Source organism: Hippichthys cyanospilos, chromosome 13 (genome assembly GCF_059441005.1).
Source record: "Hippichthys cyanospilos isolate Australia breed blue-spotted pipefish chromosome 13, RoL_Hcya_1.0, whole genome shotgun sequence".
Classification (NCBI taxonomy): Eukaryota; Metazoa; Chordata; class Actinopteri; order Syngnathiformes; family Syngnathidae; genus Hippichthys; species Hippichthys cyanospilos.
In genome coordinates, this window is record NC_142381.1 from 10,549,431 (window position 1) to 10,571,242 (window position 21,812).

The 21,812-nt window shown below is 38.6% G+C and overlaps 2 protein-coding genes across 3 annotated transcripts; one reads left to right on the plus strand and one right to left on the minus strand.

The window, feature by feature from the left end:
• Positions 1 to 922: 922 nt before the first annotated feature.
• Positions 923 to 6,492, minus strand: gpx3 (glutathione peroxidase 3). Its single transcript, XM_088432283.1, has 5 exons — positions 6,325 to 6,492; positions 5,150 to 5,300; positions 2,716 to 2,833; positions 2,279 to 2,378; positions 923 to 1,405 (listed from the first exon to the last, which is right to left on the minus strand). The coding sequence occupies exons 1-5, from the start codon at positions 6,409 to 6,411 to the stop codon at positions 1,184 to 1,186; spliced, it is 678 nt and encodes a 225-aa protein (XP_088288409.1). The 5' UTR covers positions 6,412 to 6,492; the 3' UTR covers positions 923 to 1,183.
• A 1,276-nt stretch (positions 6,493 to 7,768) lies between these two features.
• Positions 7,769 to 18,621, plus strand: dctn4 (dynactin 4). Of its 2 annotated transcripts, XM_088432089.1 has the most exons (14): positions 7,769 to 7,953; positions 8,686 to 8,756; positions 8,856 to 9,034; positions 9,125 to 9,168; positions 9,593 to 9,700; positions 10,418 to 10,438; positions 10,911 to 10,984; positions 11,548 to 11,660; positions 12,566 to 12,675; positions 12,772 to 12,845; positions 13,126 to 13,180; positions 13,553 to 13,660; positions 16,529 to 16,626; positions 16,706 to 18,621. In XM_088432089.1, the coding sequence occupies exons 1-14, from the start codon at positions 7,819 to 7,821 to the stop codon at positions 16,923 to 16,925; spliced, it is 1,410 nt and encodes a 469-aa protein (XP_088288215.1). In that variant the 5' UTR covers positions 7,769 to 7,818; the 3' UTR covers positions 16,926 to 18,621. The 2 variants fall into 2 exon arrangements, with proteins under 2 accessions (XP_088288215.1, XP_088288216.1); XM_088432090.1 differs by lacking the exon at positions 10,418 to 10,438 and having other exon boundaries at positions 7,770 to 7,953.
• The last annotated feature ends 3,191 nt before the right edge of the window (positions 18,622 to 21,812 follow it).

Sequence of the window (21,812 nt, forward strand, 5' to 3'; positions counted from 1 at the left end):
AGTCTTATGTATGCTGCAATTTTATTTTTGCCATCCGCAAACAACCACTGTATCACAATCCTGAAAGTAATTCATGTCCAAATGTAGAATTCACCTTTAGGGACCAAGGCTGATTTCTGCCCACTAATGTTTTCCTTGAATTCCTCTAACCCAGGGCCCAGCGGAATATATCAGCCAATTATGACCTTTCAATTATCGGCCAAATATTTGTCGATTCTTTCTTAACTTTTTACCTTTATGTAACTACATGTTTACATAAGTTCTAAACAAGTAACAATGGTGTCAATTAATTACCCATGAATCGTTAACATTTTAGCGATTAATTACGTGCTGGTGGTAGACTTACAAAGCGGTCGCTTGAGACACTGGTCTGGATGCTTTAAAGTTGTTTTCTTAGTTCACCAATAGATGGCACTAAATTCTACATATTGTCACTAAATAGATTTACTGTTGACCCCTGCGATTTGCAGAAAATAGGTACCAGGTCGTCCTGTAAATAATGAAAATCTGCATACACATGATACTGAATTGTGGTGGGAGGAAATAAACCCTATTTTATTACGGATTTTAAACTCAACCGGCCAAGTATCCAGTAATCTGCATTTTTCATTTTATGTTGAGAATCAACATTGGTCTAAAAAAGAAATCCATATCAGTCAGGACCTAAGGAGAGCATGTGAAACTGGGAAACCCACATCACACGGGATATACAATATACTGTAAAGCCCACCAAAACTGCTATGAAAAGCCCCAAAACATGTAACCCAGAAATACATATTTTTTTTTAAATACCATGGACCAAGGTATTTCAGTTAACAGAAGTCCCGAACCCCTGCTGTATTCATTTTAAAATAGAAAAATGACATAATTCCCGCATTGCTCAAAAATGATTTGCATCCCAGTGAAAGATTGCAAACAAGTGTGCTGTTACGACTGGTTTATTAGAAGTAGTTGACATTGAGACTATAAATGGCAGCAGGTCCCTGTTGGGAAAGATAACATGACACCGTGGGATAGCAAGTCAGCTTGAATGCACTAAAAAGCCGGCCTTCATCCCTCGACTCCAAAGAGGCTCCACAGACTGTTTTCAAACCTCTTCTTCATTTAGCATGTTACCTTCACAGGCTAGAGAAACTGCTAGATTTACATCAACTTGACTACATCAGGAGAATGGCAGGTCAATCTAGTTGAAAATCTCCTCCGCGTAACGTTGGAGCAGGTAGTGGCGTATATCAGCTCGCACCTCGGAAACATTGACAGACGGGTGCCACCTCATCACGGGTTTTCCATCCGGGCCCACCAGGAACTTTTCAAAGTTCCACTTGATGTCGCTGACTTTCAGTGGATCCCAGAACAGTCTGTTGCTGGGGTTACCGAAGCTGCCGGAGACCGGAGGACAGGAACTCTGTTGAAAGAAGACGAAAAACAGGGTCGACTTACTAAAAGCTCAATGTGTGCTGTAACTTCATCTTGCTACCCCAGCAAATTGTCGTGATGTTAGGGCTGCACTTTCATTTTGATCATGATTACAATTATGATTAATCAGCAAGTAAAGAAAAACATCTACTAGGAATAAATTAAAGGATGATCAAGGGCTAACAGGAAAAAAAAAGTTATTTTGCTTATTTTTGTACAATATATACTGTACATTTTGCGGTCATTTTTTTTGTTTAATTTCTTTTCATCAAGACTTATTGTCAAATCCCCAGCAAAAATCAAATATTTTTTAATTATTATTTTGAACTGAATATTATTGTGTTTAATCAAAAAAAAGATATTTATAAACATCTGCGTTTAGTTAAGCTAAAATATTGACAATTTTTCCATTTTCTGGACAAAACGACACGCAAAAAAATCCTCCTTTTTAAGTTCTTCATGGTCAATGAGGAATATTCTTGATTTTGAATAAATGAAAACATGTTTTGATCAATCGCCAAAATAATCGACAGATATTTTTATAGTGTTAGTTGCAGTCCCGGAGAATTTTTTTCCCCCATGTAAAGTGTTTGTAAATATCCTTTTTAATCTAAAATCACGGTCATCGATCTTCCTTCATAAAGGACTAAATAAAAACATATTTATCAGCAAGATACTGAAGATTGAGACTTTTGCAGTGCTCTAAATGATTATCAAACATAATTGGCAATTCATGTGATTGGTAATGCATTACTGATTAATTATAGAACCTCTTTTGTCATATAAAAAATATGCATTGGCTCAATATAGGGCTGAGTAACACTGATCCAGAATCAATTTGGAGCGAGCTTCCAAAACCTACCTTGAGGAAGGTAAAAACCTGTTGCTCGTTTTTCCCGTTCACATCACCTTTCTCAAACAACGGGAAGTTCGGAATAAAGTCGTTGCCCGGTCTGACATGCCTGGAATTCAGACGGAGAAGCTTATCAGAGGTTAGAACTTTCAACACTTGGAAGCCGGCCTGCATTCCCTCCTAGCTAAATTCCAGTGCAGAGTTTGTGTCCTGACTATGAGCTGAAGGATGGAAAATGAGATGGGAATTCTCCAGCGAGAGGGCATGAAGAGAAAGCCTGATTGTAAGAAAGCAGATTAAAAAAAAAAAAAAAAAAAGCCTTGCTGACTGACAGGATTGAAAGCAAATGAAAATTCCAGTTGAAATTCAAACAGAACATTCAGAGCCTCTCCTATTAAAATGTGTCACCTGAAAGCATCAGTCAGTATAATTTTACAATTTCTTACTTTAAGCCTGACAGGATTTCATGGCTATTCCCCGGTTCCTGTTTCCCAAACTGATTGCAAGGGAAGCCGAGAATAGTGAGCCCATGAATATTCATCTCCTCCTGAAGTGCATTCAGTTCTGCATTAGACAAGATTTCACACGCTTAAAAGATCATCCTTCAAATTGTAGAGTCTAGGGATGCACCAAAATGAAAATGTTTGGCAGAAACCGAAGACAAAAACGGAAAAACTGAGAATAAAAATGACCTAAATCTGCAAATTATGGCCTGAATATTATTCTTGTTCAATGCATTAACTATGGATTTCCAGATCTGATCACGTGATCAGAAATCAAACCAGATCACAACATTTTCAGCTGATCGGAATCAGGGGGAAAAAAAATGACGTTGAGAAAATGTCATTATAGCATAGTTTCAATTTTAAGGGCTGGACAAGTAAGCAGAAATTGTGAAAAGAAGATATTGCCAAAACAAGTAAAAATGTGTACTTTATGCACCATTGCAACGGCGGAAGTAAATACAGAGAGGCTGGGAATGTTAAAACTCTTTAAGCTACTTGATTTAAACCTACGCAGCCCTCTGGTGGTGAAAAAAATACTTGCACCGATACGTTTACTTCAGTTTTGTCGTTCAGGGATAGAGCTATCATTGGTGCACAGACAATGTTTTGACTGAGATGTATTGCATGCGAACGTAAGAATCTGTCATGTTTCTGTTGTGGGTTGGTGTCGGTTTCTGTTATTATTTTGCATTTTCAAGTTGTGGTTTGTTTTGGTTCACATGTCTTGTGCCTTTTTGTGCCCCTCGTATGTGTCCTTGTCAATGTGATCTTTTTCCACCTGTCATGTGTGTGCACCTGATCTGTGTCTCATCCAATCAGCTTCCCCTGCCTTGAGTTTCTGGATAGCTGTTTTGTGTTTTCCTAATTATTGCGCAGTGTATTTAAGTCCCAGTTTGCATTCAGTTAGTTGTCGGGTCATTGTCATAATTTACGCATGTTCCGCCAACGTGTTCTATTGTCTCTTTGCTGTCGTCCATGTGAGTTTGGTTTCAGTTTAGAATTTTAGGACTTTGGATACATTTTTGTCAGTGTCCCCGAGTGGAAATAAATCCTCCTTTTCTAAGCTCCTAATCAGCTCCCAGCTTCTCTGCATTTTTGTGTCCACTTTCCAGCACTTCTCACGACCATGCTACGCAATTGTGACAGAATCTGCCACTGTCCTTCAATCTTTACTCAAGTATTAGTTAACCTAGCGTGTTCCAAACACTTTTCATTATCCGGGAGGGAAACACATAACTTGTACTTCTTGGAAAGAGGAACAGCCGACACGCTACAAACGCTCCCTCTTGTCGCCCAGCTCACACGTCATCACCCCGGGACACCTCCCTTCAATACAGCTTTTTTTTCTTCTCAGTACAGCGTTTACAGTAAACTGCGAGCACGGTTTATTAAACTGAGCAAACAGATTACTGAACTGTGTGCACGGTTTAGTAAACTGAGCAAAGGGACTAGTGCAAATATATATATTTTTTTTATACCCTCATTTTTTATACGCCATAGGGGCTCCATATAAACCACTGCTACGATACCTAAATAAAAGGTTTTCGAACAATAATAAAGATAACTGTTGGCAGTTAAGAACACATTTATTTGCAAGTTTTTGAAATTGATAACCATTTAATTTATTCATTTTTTATGAAAAACAGTCTAAATCTTAGACAGGCTCACTTTAAGTATAATATTAAAGTAATGTAACCCCCATTGTTCTTCTTGGTACATTTGAGGTTATATGTATGTATTTTTTCTTTTCTGAGTTTGAAATGTTCAACTGCATTTGAATGCACCACATACATATTTAGCTGCTAGCTCTCATGCCAGAGAATTGTACCATTTCATACAGTGACTGTAATTTTATTAGCGGTCTCTTAGCATCCTTCATTAATGATTAAATGTTTTTTTAATGGCCGTGTATTGATGTTGGTAGCGCTGTGATATGATGGATATAAAAACTGAGTGGTGAGGACTCAAGATAGCGGCGCTAAGTCTAACTTCAAAGTAAAAGCAGTCTGTATTATTTGGTGTGTTTATTTTGAAGTTGGCCTAAAACACACTGTTGGGGTGTGACGTGATGTTCGACTTCCTCGGTAGGTCTTTTTTTGCTCGCCTGTAGTCCCAGGCAAAGTGGAAGCTCTTTTCTTGACCTACTGAAACGCTTCACATTGGTTGCTTACCAAGCGACCATCTCCCGTGTGACTGTGAAATTCAGAAGATTGCTGTGCTTTTTGTGCCATCACAATATTCATTGTAAGACATGTCTTTTCAGTTTAAATTACATTACGATAAAAAAACGGAAACTTATTTTTTGCCACTTTGCTGAAAATTTTGGTGCATCCCTATTATATTCTTATATTTCATTTGTGGTGGGGTAACTTACCCACGTATTGAAAGGTGTAACCTCAGTACGTGGCCACGTTGACGAAAAGGACAGTCCTTCCCGCAAAGTGACTGAAGTTAACAGCAGGACTGCCGTTCAAGGGCTTGGCCTGGTATTTGTAGATGGTGCCATCTTCGGCTGGTTTGCACCACTGGGGGTAACACACACACGCACGCACACATTAGTTCTGATGGATGACGGGCTTGAAAGAAAAGTTGTTTGCAGAAAAAAACATTCTAACAGTTGTCCAATAGGTCTGTCCGTTGTGTGTTAACCTGACTTCTGCGTAACGCAATTAATGGTGCCAACCCCTTTAATTAAACAAGAAATTCCACTAATTAAGCCTAAGGCAGCACATGTGTGAAATGAAAACCATTTCAGATGACTACCACTTCAAGTTCATCAAGAAAAGGTTTTAAAAGAGAGCTGACAGGACATTTTTTGTTAAGCATTTAACTCCACGTGTTCATAGTTTTCATGTCTTCAATGTAGGGCTGCACAATTAATCGAATTTTAATCGCCACCACGATATTTGCTGCCACGATTAAGCTGATCCTCGGCGATATTAAAATTTAAAAAGCTGACTAACTTACATGTCAAATCCAGCACTTTGTCATCCTACCACCAAAAGCTTCTGCTTTTCTTTATCTCCCTGTTTTTTGATATTTTTCCTCCTTCTAAGTCGAACCAAAAAAAGATATTGATTTCATGTATTTATTTCAAACAAAAAAAACACATTTTTACAAAGGGAAAAACAAAACAACAAACATTTGAAATATCTGCTTTGCCGCAATAAATGGGGGAGAAGTAAGCACCTTTATCTCAAATGCTTTGCACATCTTCGTATTTTCTCAGTCGGTTTTACAATCGGATGATGATTTATGACCTGGAATGATACTCAGTCTACAGCTGTGCATTTTCAACAGGTAATAGGCTTACATTTCTTAACATATTCATGGGTGAATTTGAAGGTGTTTCCGAACTTTATATGCTATATACTATAGCACATTTTTTTTCTGACCTGAATTTAAAAATAATTAATACAACGCCACTTGACATATGCTTTTACGTACGCCCTTGTAATTAGTACTGGAAATTGGCTCAAACAATGAGTGAAAATTAACCGGGCCATGGTGTTAGGAGTCCTATTAATCCAAAGCGTTCAGGGCATCTACCTGGGTGAGCGGAACCCCTTCGGCGTTGCAAAGCCGCAGCGGGCCAAGCAGCAGCGACAGCGATCCGAGAAGCAGCAGATTCCACATCACGTCTTCTTGCACTCAGGGGAAATGTCTACGGCTCTCTCCCTGCGGTTGTTAGGCTATTAGGGAGAGAGCGAGAATGACGTCACAGCTGGTTGGCATGAGGACGCCCTTTAATGACGTCAACGACCACAAGGCGGCGCATAACAGATCAGACTAAAATTATTAATGTGTTTCCAACTCCGTACCATGTTGTAGTTGTGTAGAAGTTGTACAAAATATAATAATGTACAAGTGTGAACATTGCTGCTGTGACAATTCGCTTTCTTTCTTTCTTTCTTTCTTTCTTTCTTTCTTTCTTTCTTGCTTTCTTTCTTTCTTGCTTTCTTTCTTGCTTTCTTTCCTTCTTTCCTAACAAACATTGCATTTGCGTTACAGGATGTTGGGACAAACTTTAACTACCCAAACGCCTGATGCAACCAGACTTGTGAACATATTAAAATCAGCAGAAAGTCTTGACATAACTACTTTACTCAAAAGGTACAGACGCTTTATGGTTCAGTTCAAACCATAAGACATGTGAACATATGAAAATCAGCAGAAAGTCTTGAAAGTCTTGATTCAAAAACCCCTAAGGATATAAAAACGCAATTAATGAAACCATAACCTCAAGTTTACATTCCATGTTCAAATACAGTATGTCGCTAGTCACATTGCACTGATCAAGCTAATAGTCTATTCGGGCCAAATAGAATAGAATAGAATAGAATAGAATAGAATAGAATAGAATAGAATAGAATAGAATAGAATATCTTTACTGTCATTGTACACCAGCTGGTGTTAAACCCCATTACTGCAGCTAATAGAAAGAAAGAAAGAAAGAAAGAAAGAAAGAAAGAAAGAAAGAAAGAAAGAAAGAAAGAAAGAAAGAAAGAAAGAAAGAAAGAAAGAAAGAAAGAAAGAAAGAAAGAAAGAAAGAAAGAAAGAAAGAATGCTTAAAAATGCTACCAGTTCAATCTTACCACCATCCAAAGTGCAGTAGATAAGATGACTTGAAATCTGTCTAAGACTTCAGGAACACCTTGTATAACAGCAGTAATTCTACCATTTCTGGAAAAAGAAAGTATGTTTTACGTGTATATTGTTTTAAATAATGCAGTGAATACATGTGAAGACAAATCAAGAAGTGTCGTAGTGCAGCAGTGTGCATCATATGTTATGTATAACGTTGTGAAGCTGAAAAAGTCTTTTAAATATTTTCCATGGCTGGTTAGTTAGCTCACAAAAAACTTTAACGTCGGCTTCTTCCATTCATTCTCTCACGCAACATTTTTTTTTTAAATTTTATTTACACGTAGTTTATATACAGTTCCAAAAAATACCACAAGAGGGCAACGTTGAGGAGGAATTCGGCTTCCAGAAGAGCTGACCAGCTGTGCCGGGCGCAGTCGCGGTGGAAGTCTGTCAGAGATGGCGTCGCTTCTCCAGCCAGAGAGAGTTCTCTATCTGGCTCGTGGAGAGAAAAAGATCTGGGCTCCTTTATCACAACTGTATTACTGCCGCTACTGCAGTGAGCTACGATCCCTAGAATGTGTCTCTCACGAGGTATGCTGTGTGTTTTCTCCATTGGTTTTGACGCACTAGCTTATAGCTTCTTTTTTTGTCGGCGGCTTCTGTGTTGTTAGCTGCTTTGCTAACCAGGATGACTGGAAGGAGGGGTCTAGGGGATCTTTCTCGTGTATGGATTGGCTGCGCATCTGTCCGTCACGATTCATCACCGCAGTCTTTTGATTCCATTGGCTGTTTATGTGTATCTTAACATCCGGTTATGTTCCTAGCGCTTTGCACCATTGGCGATGTGAAGCTATCTAACTAGTGGTTGCTAACTATTTAATGTTGATATGGTCAGTGATTGATATTAATAATCTTTGCGATAAATATCTAGATTATTTTAGACTTCAGCCTGGTTTAATTTTAATGTAAACGGATCTTGTTATTTTAGACACCAATTATGGTCACCACACCCAGAAGGGCCGAATTAGCTTCTTAAACATAACATGATTTTCATCATGACCTTTTGCTTTCATCGTCCTGATGTCTATGCGAATTCTATGGTGAAATTCAAACACCTTATTTTAATGTAGTGTATATCAGGCCGTCCATTGTGGTCTATTTAACAAGCTAGAAGCTAGTGTAACATCTTGGAGCAACAAGGTCTTTGACAACTATTACACAATATTTTTCATCCCACCAAGTGTTTTCATCTTGAAACTAATTTCTTGCCCCCACCCCTCTCAAAACAAAACAAAACAAAAAAAAAAAAAACTCACTGATCAGGTGGACTCGCATTATTGCCCAAGCTGCTTGGAAAACATGCCATCTGCAGAAGCTAAACTGAAAAAGAACAGGTAACGTCAACTTCCTGACCCCTACTTTCCAAAGTAAATATCTAATGATCTAAAAGTTAACGTGGTCTTTTTATATACATTGCTCTACTATTGTTGCAGGTGTGCCAACTGTTTTGACTGCCCATGTTGTATGCACACCTTGTCGACTCGGGCCACCAACATCCCGGCACCTCTGCCTGATGACCCCACCAAGACTACGATGAAAAAGGCATACTATTTGGCCTGTGGATTCTGCCGTTGGACCTCCAGAGATGTAGGAATGGCTGACAAGTCTGTGGGTGCGTGCTGATATGCCATTTTGGACACGTATGACTATATAAATATTTAAAGATTGTCCCTCTATAATTCTGCTTTTTTTTTCTGTGCAGCTAGCGGTGGGTGGCAGGAACCTGAGAACTGTCATAATCAGCGGGTATGCTACCTTCATTCCCCCTTTGCAGTCATTTACATTGCCTCTGGTCGATCACATGTTTTGATGCACCGAAAAGATGTGTCTGGCACAATCTTCTGAACAGTGTTTCTTTGTACAATGGAACCTCTGTGGCTGAGCACAATCTGCTCCGGGACATTGCCTGACCTGTTTTTTTTTTTTTTTTTTTTCATACATAGAAGCCATTAATTGAATGAATCTATTCTTGATTGTAATTGTTGCATCATAAAATCTTCATCAACTGCAAAGGCTTTAAACAAAATAATATCCCATATAATTACAAAAAAAGTATAATGAATGTCATGATGTATTTACCGAAAGTGTATTCTTGGCATCCAGTCGCATGTCTTTTGCCTAACTTAAAAAAAAAAAAAAAAGTCGATGGGAAATTTTGTCTTTGCTTCAGATCAACAAGCTGATGGAGTATTACCAGCAGTTGGCTCATAGGGAGAAGCAGGAACGAGACAGGAAGAAACTGGCCAGGAGACGTCAGGGCATGCCTCTGGCTTTCTCGGTACGCTGTTCTCACTTAACAAACATAAAACCATTTGGATATTTAACCTTTGGAAGTGTCACGGAACTATTGAATAATGCACTGAGAAAATATTAATGGAATAAATGTTAAAAAGTAATTTCATGCATGGTTCAAAAGATATTTTGTTTAGTCTTGTAGGATGGACAAAAACCAAGTCTTTGGCCAAAAAAAACCAAAAACAAGATCACCTTCCTAAATTAGCGGCCCAAATAATTTTTTGTTTGCACACAAAAAATATTTCAAGAGGAGTGTTGAGGGATCTTGGATATAACTGATTACAGCAGAAGTGATCAAGGTTATGAGATGTTTCAAATTTTTTTTTGGCTTAAGGAGCGGGTTTCAAAATTCAGGAAGGTGACAACATATTTAGTAACAACAATCTTGCTTTTTTTTGTTGTAGACAGTCCTGATTTGAATGTTTCTGATAGTCATTACATCAGAATGTGGGGACACTCCTAAAAGTCAGTTTTATTTTGCTATCCATGGATTTTCTAAATCATTCCTTTAAAAAGTAATAATCATTTACAATTGCCTTTACTCTTGTACTGTGACATCCTACATGTCCGTTTTCAAATTCAGAAGCTACACTGTGTGTTGCTGTTGCATGTCAACTAATGTTTGCTCAATCTCTTCATGCATTCTCTCCCCTTTCCTTTGCTAATACACCCCCGTATTTTGTTTTTTGACCCCTACCAGCAACACACTATTCATGTGGTGGTGAGTTGTATTTGCCTATTTGCAGTTTAGTTTGTAGTCCTGGTATCTCTTATTTGTTAGTGTTTGACCTCACAGATCACATGAATGTCCCGGTGGTAAAACGTTGGCTTTTTGCACAGGTTAACTGGGGAGATAGGATGACACATTAAGTAGATTTAGATAGTACATTTTCAGGTTACAAAATGATTTAAAAAAATGTAACTATAATGTAAATGTAACTTAATATAAAACATCCACAAACACTTTCATCTGTAATTCTCTCCAGTTATCCTTGGCAGAAAGATTTTGGTTTCTCACCTTATAAATGATTTGCTTCCAAAGTTTCCCGTTGAGTTGCTTGACAGTCGCTCCCATGATGTCCATTAAATTTGACACTGTTTTCCAAAGTAGAAGGAGAAAAGTAGCTGTAGAATAAGCCCCAATTGCACTGAATGGACCAAATGTATGATCCTGTTCTTCATCGCCCATGTAGGAAAAGTACGGCCTTGGTACACGGCTGCAGCGACAGAGACCAGGAGTACCCATTTCCACTTTGGCCGGTCTTTCGTGAGTTGCATTTTTCATCATGCACTTAAATAAATATTGTAACTTGAAAAGGCCACTATATGATTTGCTGACAACAGTCTGTCACCCTCCATTACATCATATCTTCCATGCTTACAAATTGACAGTTGTGAGGAGCAGCCCTTTGGGTTGTGTTCAAGCAGCCCATCTGGTGAAAGATAATTAATAAGAGTCTGCCAATAAAACAATATTTTGACAGGGTGTGATGTCTATTCAAAAATCCTAGCTCATTAGTACATAATCATTAAGTAGATGAAGACTAATGAGCCATAGGATACACTTTAAAAAAAAAAAATCAAAATACAGGTATATGTAACGGATAATATTCCTTCTATTGAATTTCTCTTCAGGTTGGGCTATTTGAATAAGATTAAATTACTGTATTGAGAGGAACCATAGGCCTGATAATTGTAGCTTAGTGTTAACTCATTCACGACCATTGACAAGTAAACTTCTCATTTAAGTTTTTCATTGGGGATATGTGGCGACACATCTGATTTTGCTCCTTAATGGGATAATGAATAGCTGGTCATGTTACTTTGCAGTCTGAAAGAAGGGGAGGACCAGCGAGAGATCACCATTGAGCCTGCCCAGGCTCTGGATGAGGTGGAGCCCCTGCCCGAAGACTGCTACACACGGCCCATCTGCTTGCCAGAGGGTACATTTTTCCACTCGATAATGTTTGTACACTTTTGTGATGTGTTTTTTTTTCTTATACCAATTGTACTTTTTTTTTCCCTAAAATAATGCATTGACGAGCTTTAAAAAAATACTGCCTGCATACAGTAAGATAAGATTAAGTCTTCTACTCCTACTTTAATTAAAGACATGAAAAAAAAGAATATTTCTTTCCACTACAAGACATCTGGTTTTAGTGGAAGACTTTTTTTCCTGTCAGAGCACTGAAGATAGCAATTAAAGCCAATACGCTTGCGTCCAAAGTTCAGGAACATGGCTGTGAAAGGGGGAAAAAAATACTAGCCAGCAGAGTCCTGAACTCAGTCCCATAGAAAATCCTTAGAAAAAGTCGAAATCTGCCATGTGTGAAAGAATTCATGCAAGCATTCCGGTGGTTCTCTGCAAGTAAAGGTTAGAGATAAAATATCATCCGACGGGGGCAAAAAGCTTAACGTTTGCTCTAAAGCAAGTTTTGGAGCAGTCATCCTTGCTAAATAGTTCACTGCAAAATATTAAGGAAAGTCATCTTTAGTCCTATGTAAGGATAAGGATTTAATCAGTTGAATATTCTTCTTAATTAGTGTACATGGACTAATTTAAAGACGAAAAATATCCTGGCAACTTAATGTGTATAAAAAAAGCATAAAATAAGAATGATTTTGTCTTACTTTACTCAGAGTGAAATCGCATTAATTGAACACAAATGCATCAGTGGCTGGTATTGGCATCCTTCACGGGGAAAAAACAAAACAAACTTCAAATAGAGAGCGTTATACTAATACCTGATACATCTACTCATCTATTCCTAGTCCTATTCACAAGAACTGTATATATAGCTATTACAGGTTGATTAGATTTATCATTGGAGTTGTTTCCATTTGGTAGTGACCCGGTTGCGCCAGCGCCTCCTCCAGCCGGACTTCCAGCCTGCAGGAGCCTCGCAGCTGCACCCGCGGCACAAACACCTCCTAATGAAGCGCTCGCTGCGCTGCAGGGTCAGTCAGCCACACGCTGCTTTAATAATTCAGGACATATTTAAATTGATTTAACTTTAATGCTGATATATTTTTGTTCCTTTTTCTTCCCCTCAGAAATGTGAGCACAACCTGAGCAAGCCCGAATTCAATCCCACTTCTATCAAGTTTAAAATTCAACTGGTGGCTGTGTGAGTTAAGAATATATTCATGTTAAGAATATACATTCAAGATAACCACTAATGTTATTTGTCTTGGCTAAGGTGATTTTTTTTCTGTATTTGAGGAATGCTCTTAGTTGCAGTTTACCTTGAGGTGTTTTTAATTTTTTTTTTTTATTGCATACTCTTGCCGTTTGTTGTTGTTTTTTTGGCCATAAAATGAAATGTCTTTGCCATTCTTTTAAGACTTTCGCAATGTTTTTTTTTTTTTTATTGAGCTGTAAATATAGTTTTGTTTTTACTCTTGTAGGAGTTATATCCCTGAAGTGAGAATTATGTCCATTCCAAATCTGCGCTACGGGAAGGTACGTCGAATTAGATGCTAGAAAAGGAGTAGCTATTAACTCATTCAATCCCAAATATATTTATGTTTTTTTTTAAGAGTCCAGACATTCAATCCCAGTTACTTATTTATATCTTTTCCAAATTTCTTATTAAGTGGCTAAATCAGTGTTTGAAAGTGGCTGGTGCCAAAAGCTGAAAATGGCTAGTGCTAAAAGGAATTAAGGAATAAAGTAAACTAAAGAAAAAAATATGTCTGGCATTGATTGAGTTAAATGGGCTGCACTTATGTTCATCATTCATTTATTCTATACATATTTGCTGGGTGGCACGGTTTGTTACATGCAACAATGATGTGACCTGAATGTTGTTTTTTTTTTTTTCATCCATTATAGGAGAGCCAAGTGCTTCTGACTCTGACCAACCCGGTGGAAAATGTCACCCACGTCACGCTGGTTTCTTGTGAGGAGGAAGATCCTGATGATATCAACAGCACTGCAGAGGTAGCGCAGCAGGGCTTCTCACGTTGAATATTTTGAGTTCCTGCAAAAAAGGGCTCTCCTTTATTATACATGATTTAGGGTAAAATCTTAATTACAAAAAACACATGAAAATACAACAGCCAGCAGTGATTAACCGTCATGTCTTTGCGGGCATGTTTTTGTTAATTTGCCTCATTTATCCTGGGGCGGAAGCAAATTACTCATGCCAACATCAGCAGCGATTTTGTAAAATACAGCAGTGGAGGTCTACCTGGCCAAGTGAGAAACTGCGGCAAAGAAAAGTAGTTATTTGGCTTTCATGGGTGCCTTGGGATCGTATTTGCCGAGCTAATCCAAACATTCATATGTCTTGGAAATCGTTTGTAGTATTTAGGGATGTCCCATCTCTGCTGTGTGCTTTGTTTATGTCTTCTGCTAACGGACCAGGGATTCCATCGAAATTGAATATAACTGCAGTTTCCTGGTCTCTTTGGCATTGACGTGCAAAATATACACTCGCTTTTCTGTAATAGTGGAGCAATGATTGCTCGTTGAGCTGAGGAAAATGACAAATGTGTCCCTTAGGGCAGTACAAGGAGAATAGTGACAACTTTTTAACTGTCCACAAAGGAAAACACGGGGGAGGTTACAATTCAGGGCTTTCATCAAATTCAAATGAACCTAGCAATGTAGTTGATGCAATTTTCAAATTGGAATCGATGTAATGTCAGGGACCAACAACAAAACAAAACAGCACCATCAGGATATCACTATTTATTCAATACACATGAATATCTGGACATCCACAAAATTGGTTTATGCCAACTGGTTAGCATTCACAATTAGCATTACCGTGCTAGCGATTCAAATTTAAGGTCGAGAATCGCTAAGTACTATTTAGTTGACGCTTACATGTTGCATAAACATTACACATGTTAGAGTGTCCTAAAAGTGACTTACAGATAATGCTTTAACGCCTGTTAGTTACTAGGAGGTCAATAACTTCCTGTTCTTCTTCGTCTTCTTCTCTTTGATGAGCAGACTGGTCCCGTTTTGTGCTTGACTGTCTTTTACTGGTTGAAATTTGAACACCGAAAACGAAGTTACTATAGATTGTAGAAATTCAATTTTTTTTTAAAAATATTTTTTGTTTTTGACACTTTTTTTTCTCTTTGGAAATTAATCTAAACTTGTTATATCCTGATTTTTTTTTTACAGCATCGCGTATGTTTGCAAGATAGGTCCGTGTAGAAAATGGTGACTCAAACATGGTTCCGGCGGTGCTTCGAGATGGAATTTTTTTTTTCTTAGTCGTCTTACATGACTTTGTCTGCCTTTTTCCCAGCCCTATTTGTATTTTTGTTTTTCAATTCATATGTAGTGTCTCAAATGGATCAGTGTGGATGATGTGGGATAGATGTTTTACATCCACTATGTCCATCCATCCATTTTCCAAAAAAGAAAAGCTCTACTTTTTTTTTTTTTTAAACTGCTTTCAGCTCAGAGCAAGGTGGTCAGCGCTTGGCCATCTGGACCTAGCAGTATTTATCTCACAGGGGAGTCAGATCCAGTTTGAGCTCCATTTGTCAGCTGTCACAGGCACAATGACCGACGTCGTGATTCCATCCGGGGACGGTCCGCTGAGCCGCATGTTGCCGGCGGCCGCTCCGGGCCCCAACGCGACAGCCTGTTTGTCTTGGCCTCTTTTAATGATGAAGTCACGGATTCTGACCGGATAAGTCAGAGCTCCTGGCCAAAACAAGGGCTTGACCCATTTCTGGACGCATTGCGGCCAAAGTGAGTGTGCAGTTGTCCTTCTGCTTCATTTGATATTCAAACACCTGGAGGGCCTTGTGCCCGACTGCTTACATTGACCAGCTCTTCCAAAAATAAGTGGGAGAGGGGGCAACTTGGCTCACCTCTAGGTGTGACATGATGTTGCTGACCCGTGCAGTCTTACTAGTTTGCTTATGACTCGATGGCTGAAATGTTCATTTTGTACGGTTGTGCTGGGAGGCGACACAGCAACATCAGTCATCATGTTAGGACTTTGCAGACTCCTGTCAGGGTCCACCTCAATGGCAATGGATGTTAGATTCTATGTGGGCATCATGGTGGGAGTGGTGGTTAGCTAGCTCATCTGTGTCACATTTCTCAGGTATGGGTTTATAATCTCCGTTTTGGGCTTGGTGTTATTTTGCCAGTCTGTTGATTTGAGTACTAATGAATTTGACTTTCAGAGTAAGTTGTTTGCGTTTCATCTTGGACTTAAATTATTCTTTTGTTAGAACTGAACTGTCATCGGCATAATAGAAATGTATCAAATGTTTTTGTGATATCAGTTACTCTTTGTCGGATATCGCAACTATCTATTAACTATGTGCCCGTTCACTCACTGTGCACAGTGATCCTGAAGCCTTCTGGTAGATTTCATACAGCCTGGCTACACAAATTAGCTGAATTCTGATAGGATGAAAACTCTTAACCTAAAACTACAACACTGGAAAGGGCGTAACAAAGTAGTTATAAAAATATCCAATAATTTCATGTACTAAGAAAAATAAATAAAAGAAATGGACTTTTATTATAATTATGATAATGACGTCAAGTTATCTTAGGCCAGCAGAGTGCCACCGCTGATATTTAGCATGTAGCCTTCAAATACGCACAAATATTTTTGCAAGTACGTTCGAATGTACTTGCTTTTCAGTGAAAATATTTCCTCTATCCAGATCCATTTTTCGTTTCATCTCTGAAGCTAAATGTAATTTACTTGGCTTTCAAGCAGGAGTAAAATGGAATGTGGAGGGAAAGGATGAAGACGACGCCTCCCGGGTGAGCTCATGCAAGAGGCGAGGATTGAGCGTTTGCCTGGTGTTTGTCTTGAAGGTCATCGTGCCCCGTAAGGAGTTGGTGTTGGCAGGGAAGGATGCCGCGGCGGAGTATGATGAATTGGCTGAACCGCAGGACTTTCAGGATGACCCGGAGTAAGTAGCTCACTCACGCACTTAATGGAGAATTCCAACCGCGGCTCAACTCTTCACCTCTTCTGGCCCTCCTCCCCAGCGTCGTCGCCTTCAGGAAATCCAACAAGATTGGTTTCTTCATCAAAGTGATCCCACGCAAAGAGGATGACGCGGACGTCACCGTTTCCTTCAAGATCCGACACGACTTCCGGAACCTGGCGGCTCCCGTCAGGCCCAGCGAGGAGGGCGCCGACGCGACCGTCGAGGCGATTTGGCTGACGCATCACGTCGAGCTGAGGTTGGGACCGCTCGTCCCCTGAATGCCCGCAAACAGAACGAGTTCATCTATTTCTTATTCCCGTTAACTGCCATTCACGGCTATAGACGTAAAAACCCATGGCAGTGAATGTGTTATTATGAACATATATAATACATTAGCATACCTGCTAATAAGGGTTGCAAATTGGTGTCAAATTTCTGGTCATTTTCCATAGAAAGTTAAGAGGGGAAATTTTGGAATGAACTTTGCATGGAATTGAAGGTAATAACCTCATTCAGTCACTAAGAGATATATTTTTAAATCCCCCAGGTACTTATTTATATTTCTTCCCAAGAATTTTCTCATGTTTGGCTAAAGGAGGGTCTAAAAATGTAAACAATTACTTTTGTTCGTTTAACAAGTAGTTGATTAGTTACCTAAAGTAATTTTGTTTAATACTTTAGCAAAACAATCAAATACTTCAGCAGTTTGGTACCTTATGTAATCTAATACTCGGTTAGATAAAGTAATCATCTACTTTATTAAGTACTGGATTACATTGGTAACCTAAAAAGGGTGATTTATTGCTTAAACACCTAAAATAATCAAGCACTTTAGTACTTAATTTAATCAATTACTTTAGTACTTAATTACCTAAAGTAAGCACTTGTTTATTAATATTACCTAAGGTAATAGATTACCTTGGTACTTAATGACCTAAAGAATTGATTACTTTAGTATTTTATCCATTTAGTACTAGTCTTTTTTTAGAACCTTATATAATCAAGTACCTGGGCTGTAAAAATGTAAAAAAAACTATTCCTCATAAAATATTTGATTGCAATAAAGCGACTTAAAATTAAGGTCGGCGTACTTGCATTAAAATCTGGTTGTTTCGGGCTGGATTATGCCAGAGTATGGTTAGCCGACTACATTTAAGTACTTTATAAAGAACCAACCTACAACTTGGTAAATGATTGCTTCATTCCACTTCATTCTTATTAAATGACATGGAAAGTGTTCAACATTAAAAATTCACGCCATTTTGTATTCCCGGCTTTGACCTTTTTTGCGTTATCAGATGCGGTTCATCTTCTATTACTAGATGAGAACAAACTGATAAGAGCGTCATGCCCAACTTGTAATCCTCCACAATCAAATGTCACGATAACGAGAGACTTGACTGTACCCTCTTCGCTGCCGCATTATTTTCCCCAGCTCCCTTCCCTTCAAGTATATATTTTGTATCTTGTCCAAGGCAAGCATTTGTCCTGAAGCTGTTTGCGGTTATGATGAAATGCATAAAACAACAGCAGTCAGGAATTTACTTGAAACTCGGCCGCATAATGGAAGAGCAGAAGAAGAGATAGAATCAGAACAATCCATAAAATTGCCCTCTATCTCTCTCGCTCTCACACACACATGCATACACACGGCGCGCCTGTAGCTCCCTCAGACAACAGCGTGGCACTAACCTCATGGATCATCTATAATAAATATCACAACTGTCATTGCACACATGCTGCTGTACTCGGCTTTGTTTTTTGGCAAATGAAGAACTAACTGTTGACACTACCAGTAGCTCTGCACTTGACAGTGCCACTTGTCTTTTTTTTTCAGCTATACTCTTTGATTTGCCGTCTTAGTGTTGTAAGCTGCTGTCACTTTTGCTTCCAATTTGTAGCCTTGGTAAAGTGAAGAGTACAAAAGAGCGAGTCATATTCTGTATTGCATAATAAAATGATATCCTGCAAGAAGCTGGTGTTTTTGTGTATTGGGTCATGAATTTAGAAAAAAATGTATTTCGGTGTTAATGATCATGATTATGTTGCTGAATTATCAAGGTGATCAGCAGGGCAGCAAAAGAATCTCTGCCCAAGTACAGTTCAGTTGTTTTTAACATGAATATAACTTAAGGAACGTTTTAAAACATGTATTTAAATACCTTTGTTTTGGTTGTTCTTTTCATGTACTCTAAAGTTCACTAAAATTGAAACCTTTAAAAAAAACTTTACTAGCAGCACAGTCTTAATTTATTTAAAATGTCACATTCATGATGGTGATGCTTGGATAAGCAAAGTATTTGTTCGGTGGCACTTTGCGTAAACGTTGAGAACTGCTGAAATCATGGAGCTGACCCTGTAGCCACCATGAGTTTCTCTCATTTTTACCTACCCACCTTTTATCTATTCATATATGATTTGTATATTAAAAAACCCGCAAAGCTCTTACTAAAGTAATTCAACAATTTCTAAATGGAATTAACCCTTTAATGGCTACTGTATCTGTTTGACACACAAACTAGAATGTTTTAAATTTTAGATTTGCTTGGAAGTGAAAAACGGTCTAAATCTTAAACTTTGTGTTGAGGAAAAAACCCCAAACAACAAGGGAAGCAATCCCATTTCAGGTTAATTTTGGTCGATAACTACATTTTTTAATGATATTATTTTCTTATTTGTGTCCCTAATAGCCAGGAAAAGCAAATATTTTTGTCAATGGGAATTTATTAGTCCAGCCGAGAACGCTAGGTAGCCGACTGTGTTTGTACTGCGTCTTGCCACTAGATGGCACTGCAGTCCACCTCTTCCACTTTCTTTCAAGGCAAGCTGGTTTGGTAGTCTTCAGAGGGCACTTTCCTCATCATCCACCGTGCTCCAGCAGATCCGCTTGAATGGTGCACACGATGTTCCTCCGGTGCAGTTAAAGGACGCCACACATCTGCGCTGCAATGTTAACAAGAAACCAAGCAAGACGAAACGTTATCTGGAGATGAAATACGGTCTTCGACACTGAGGTTAGATGGAAAATGCTATTTTACACCCGGGACAGCTTATAAGGCTAAAAGGCAGTTCAGTTATTCGACGCAGGTCTGCTCTGTAAACAGGCCCTCTCCATCTGGGTAATAAAGCAATGATTTTCTTTTATCTTGAGCAGACATAAACAGCTTAGAAGAGCGGCTATACAGCGCCCCTGAAAATGAGGTAATAAAATAGTCAGAGTGAATTCGTGCCACAGAAACGGCCCAGGCGCCCATTAAAAGTCACTAACTGAATTCTAGTGCTCTTCTAAACCTGCAATGGTTGCCTCCTCCTGAGTGGGATGCCATGTTATATTGAGAACAGATGGACACACTTAAGTATGCTAAGATATACATAGGCATGAACATAATTCAGCTGAGATAAACAGTTATTGGAAATGACCCACTCTTGTGTCACAAGATCACGTAACAGACTCATAAATAAATGATGCTTTTTAAGAGTGAGAGAGCCTGGATGCTGTGTGCTACGCTGGTGTGCTCCTAAATGGACAACTCGATTATGTTCGCTCAACTCATCTGTCGTTATCTATTGGGTTGTGATTCCTCTTGTGGCCACTAGGGGGTGTACTGTACTTTACGATGGTGTAAATTTGAAAAGAAGCAGGAAGTCATCGCAGCCTTTTTTGTTTTTGTTACTAGTTAATTTTTCCTTGGTAAATCTGCTTTTTTAGAACTTGAGATGTGACTTATTCATTTTACAATGTAAACTTTTGAACGTCATTACGTTTGATTGATGTATGTTGTGAGATGATAGGTTTGTTTGCTTGTGACAAACATTTTTCTTCGATTATACAGAGGGATAGGCACCGGGCACATTATAATAATTGTGTGCTTCCGGTCTTGGTCTCAATACATTACGTGTTACGTGTTACCTGTTCTTTGAAGACCTTGTCTTTGAATAGAATATTTATTTCTACATCACAGACTGCAGCATCCAGTGTGATTTCATACTTCCTGAATGGCCCTACTAAAACATATATTCCCTCAAATAACCTCATGTTAGCAACAATGTCAAAACTCCCTGCAAAGCCCATGGGAAAATTCGAGTCAGAGAATTTCTGATCATATCATAGTTGGTATTAATACATCACTGAGCGCTGTGCACACTATCTTGTTGAGTGTGTATGTGTGTGTGCGTGTGTATATATATATATATATATATATATATATATATATATATATATATATATATATATATATATATATATATATATATATATATATATATATATATATATATTTATATATATATATATATTTATATATATATATAAGAATTATGGAGTAGTGCTATAGAAAATAGAACGATGATGACCTTTTCTCTCCACGGCATGCTTTTAAAATTAAAATGATCTGTAGAAAGTCGATCTGGAAGAGTTTTGTAATCCTTAAATCTTCATAATTCTCTCCTACGTTGGCGCAGGATATAATTCACACTCAACCTGTTTTCTGTATGTTGGCAGTTGCTGTAAACAGCACTGTAAAACGATCTGCGTTCATTTGACGGGGATTAGTAATGAACTTCACAGCTGTGATATTACTCGAGAATATGTTTATTTCGTTTCTCTTCTCATCTTCCCGCAGTGCTCTCGCAGCTTTATTTAGTAATAGGGAATGAGCCAACCTCGTCCAGATGTGAAATTCTTCACTGAATCACAAGTGGGACCTTTCCGCAATTACATCATAGTCCACGCTGCCAGGAAGTCAACCACAGGAGAAGAATGACACTGGTTGGAAAAAGAATGGAAGGGAAAAAAAAAATCCACAGCCCAAGAGAGGCCTTTAAATCCTTTCTACCTAATTAAAAGATTTGATCTTTAAGCCTGGTTTTCATTCCCATTCCTTTTTTAAATCAACTGTACGTATGAGCATACGTGGATGAAGGCGGATCGAAAAAGCGTGAGCAACACGTTGTGTGCGACATTTTCCACACAAGAGGCAAAAGAAGGAAATAAGCAAGAGCTCCCAGCTCTGATTAATCACCGCCTCCCATTTCTGCTCAGCAGACCATCATTTGCTTCATTAGAGTTCATTAGAGTTCATTATTAACGACGACACCCACCTAGAGGAACGACTCTGTATGTGGGCGAGGCCTTCAAAGCCCGACTCTCATTTGCTCATTTTCTC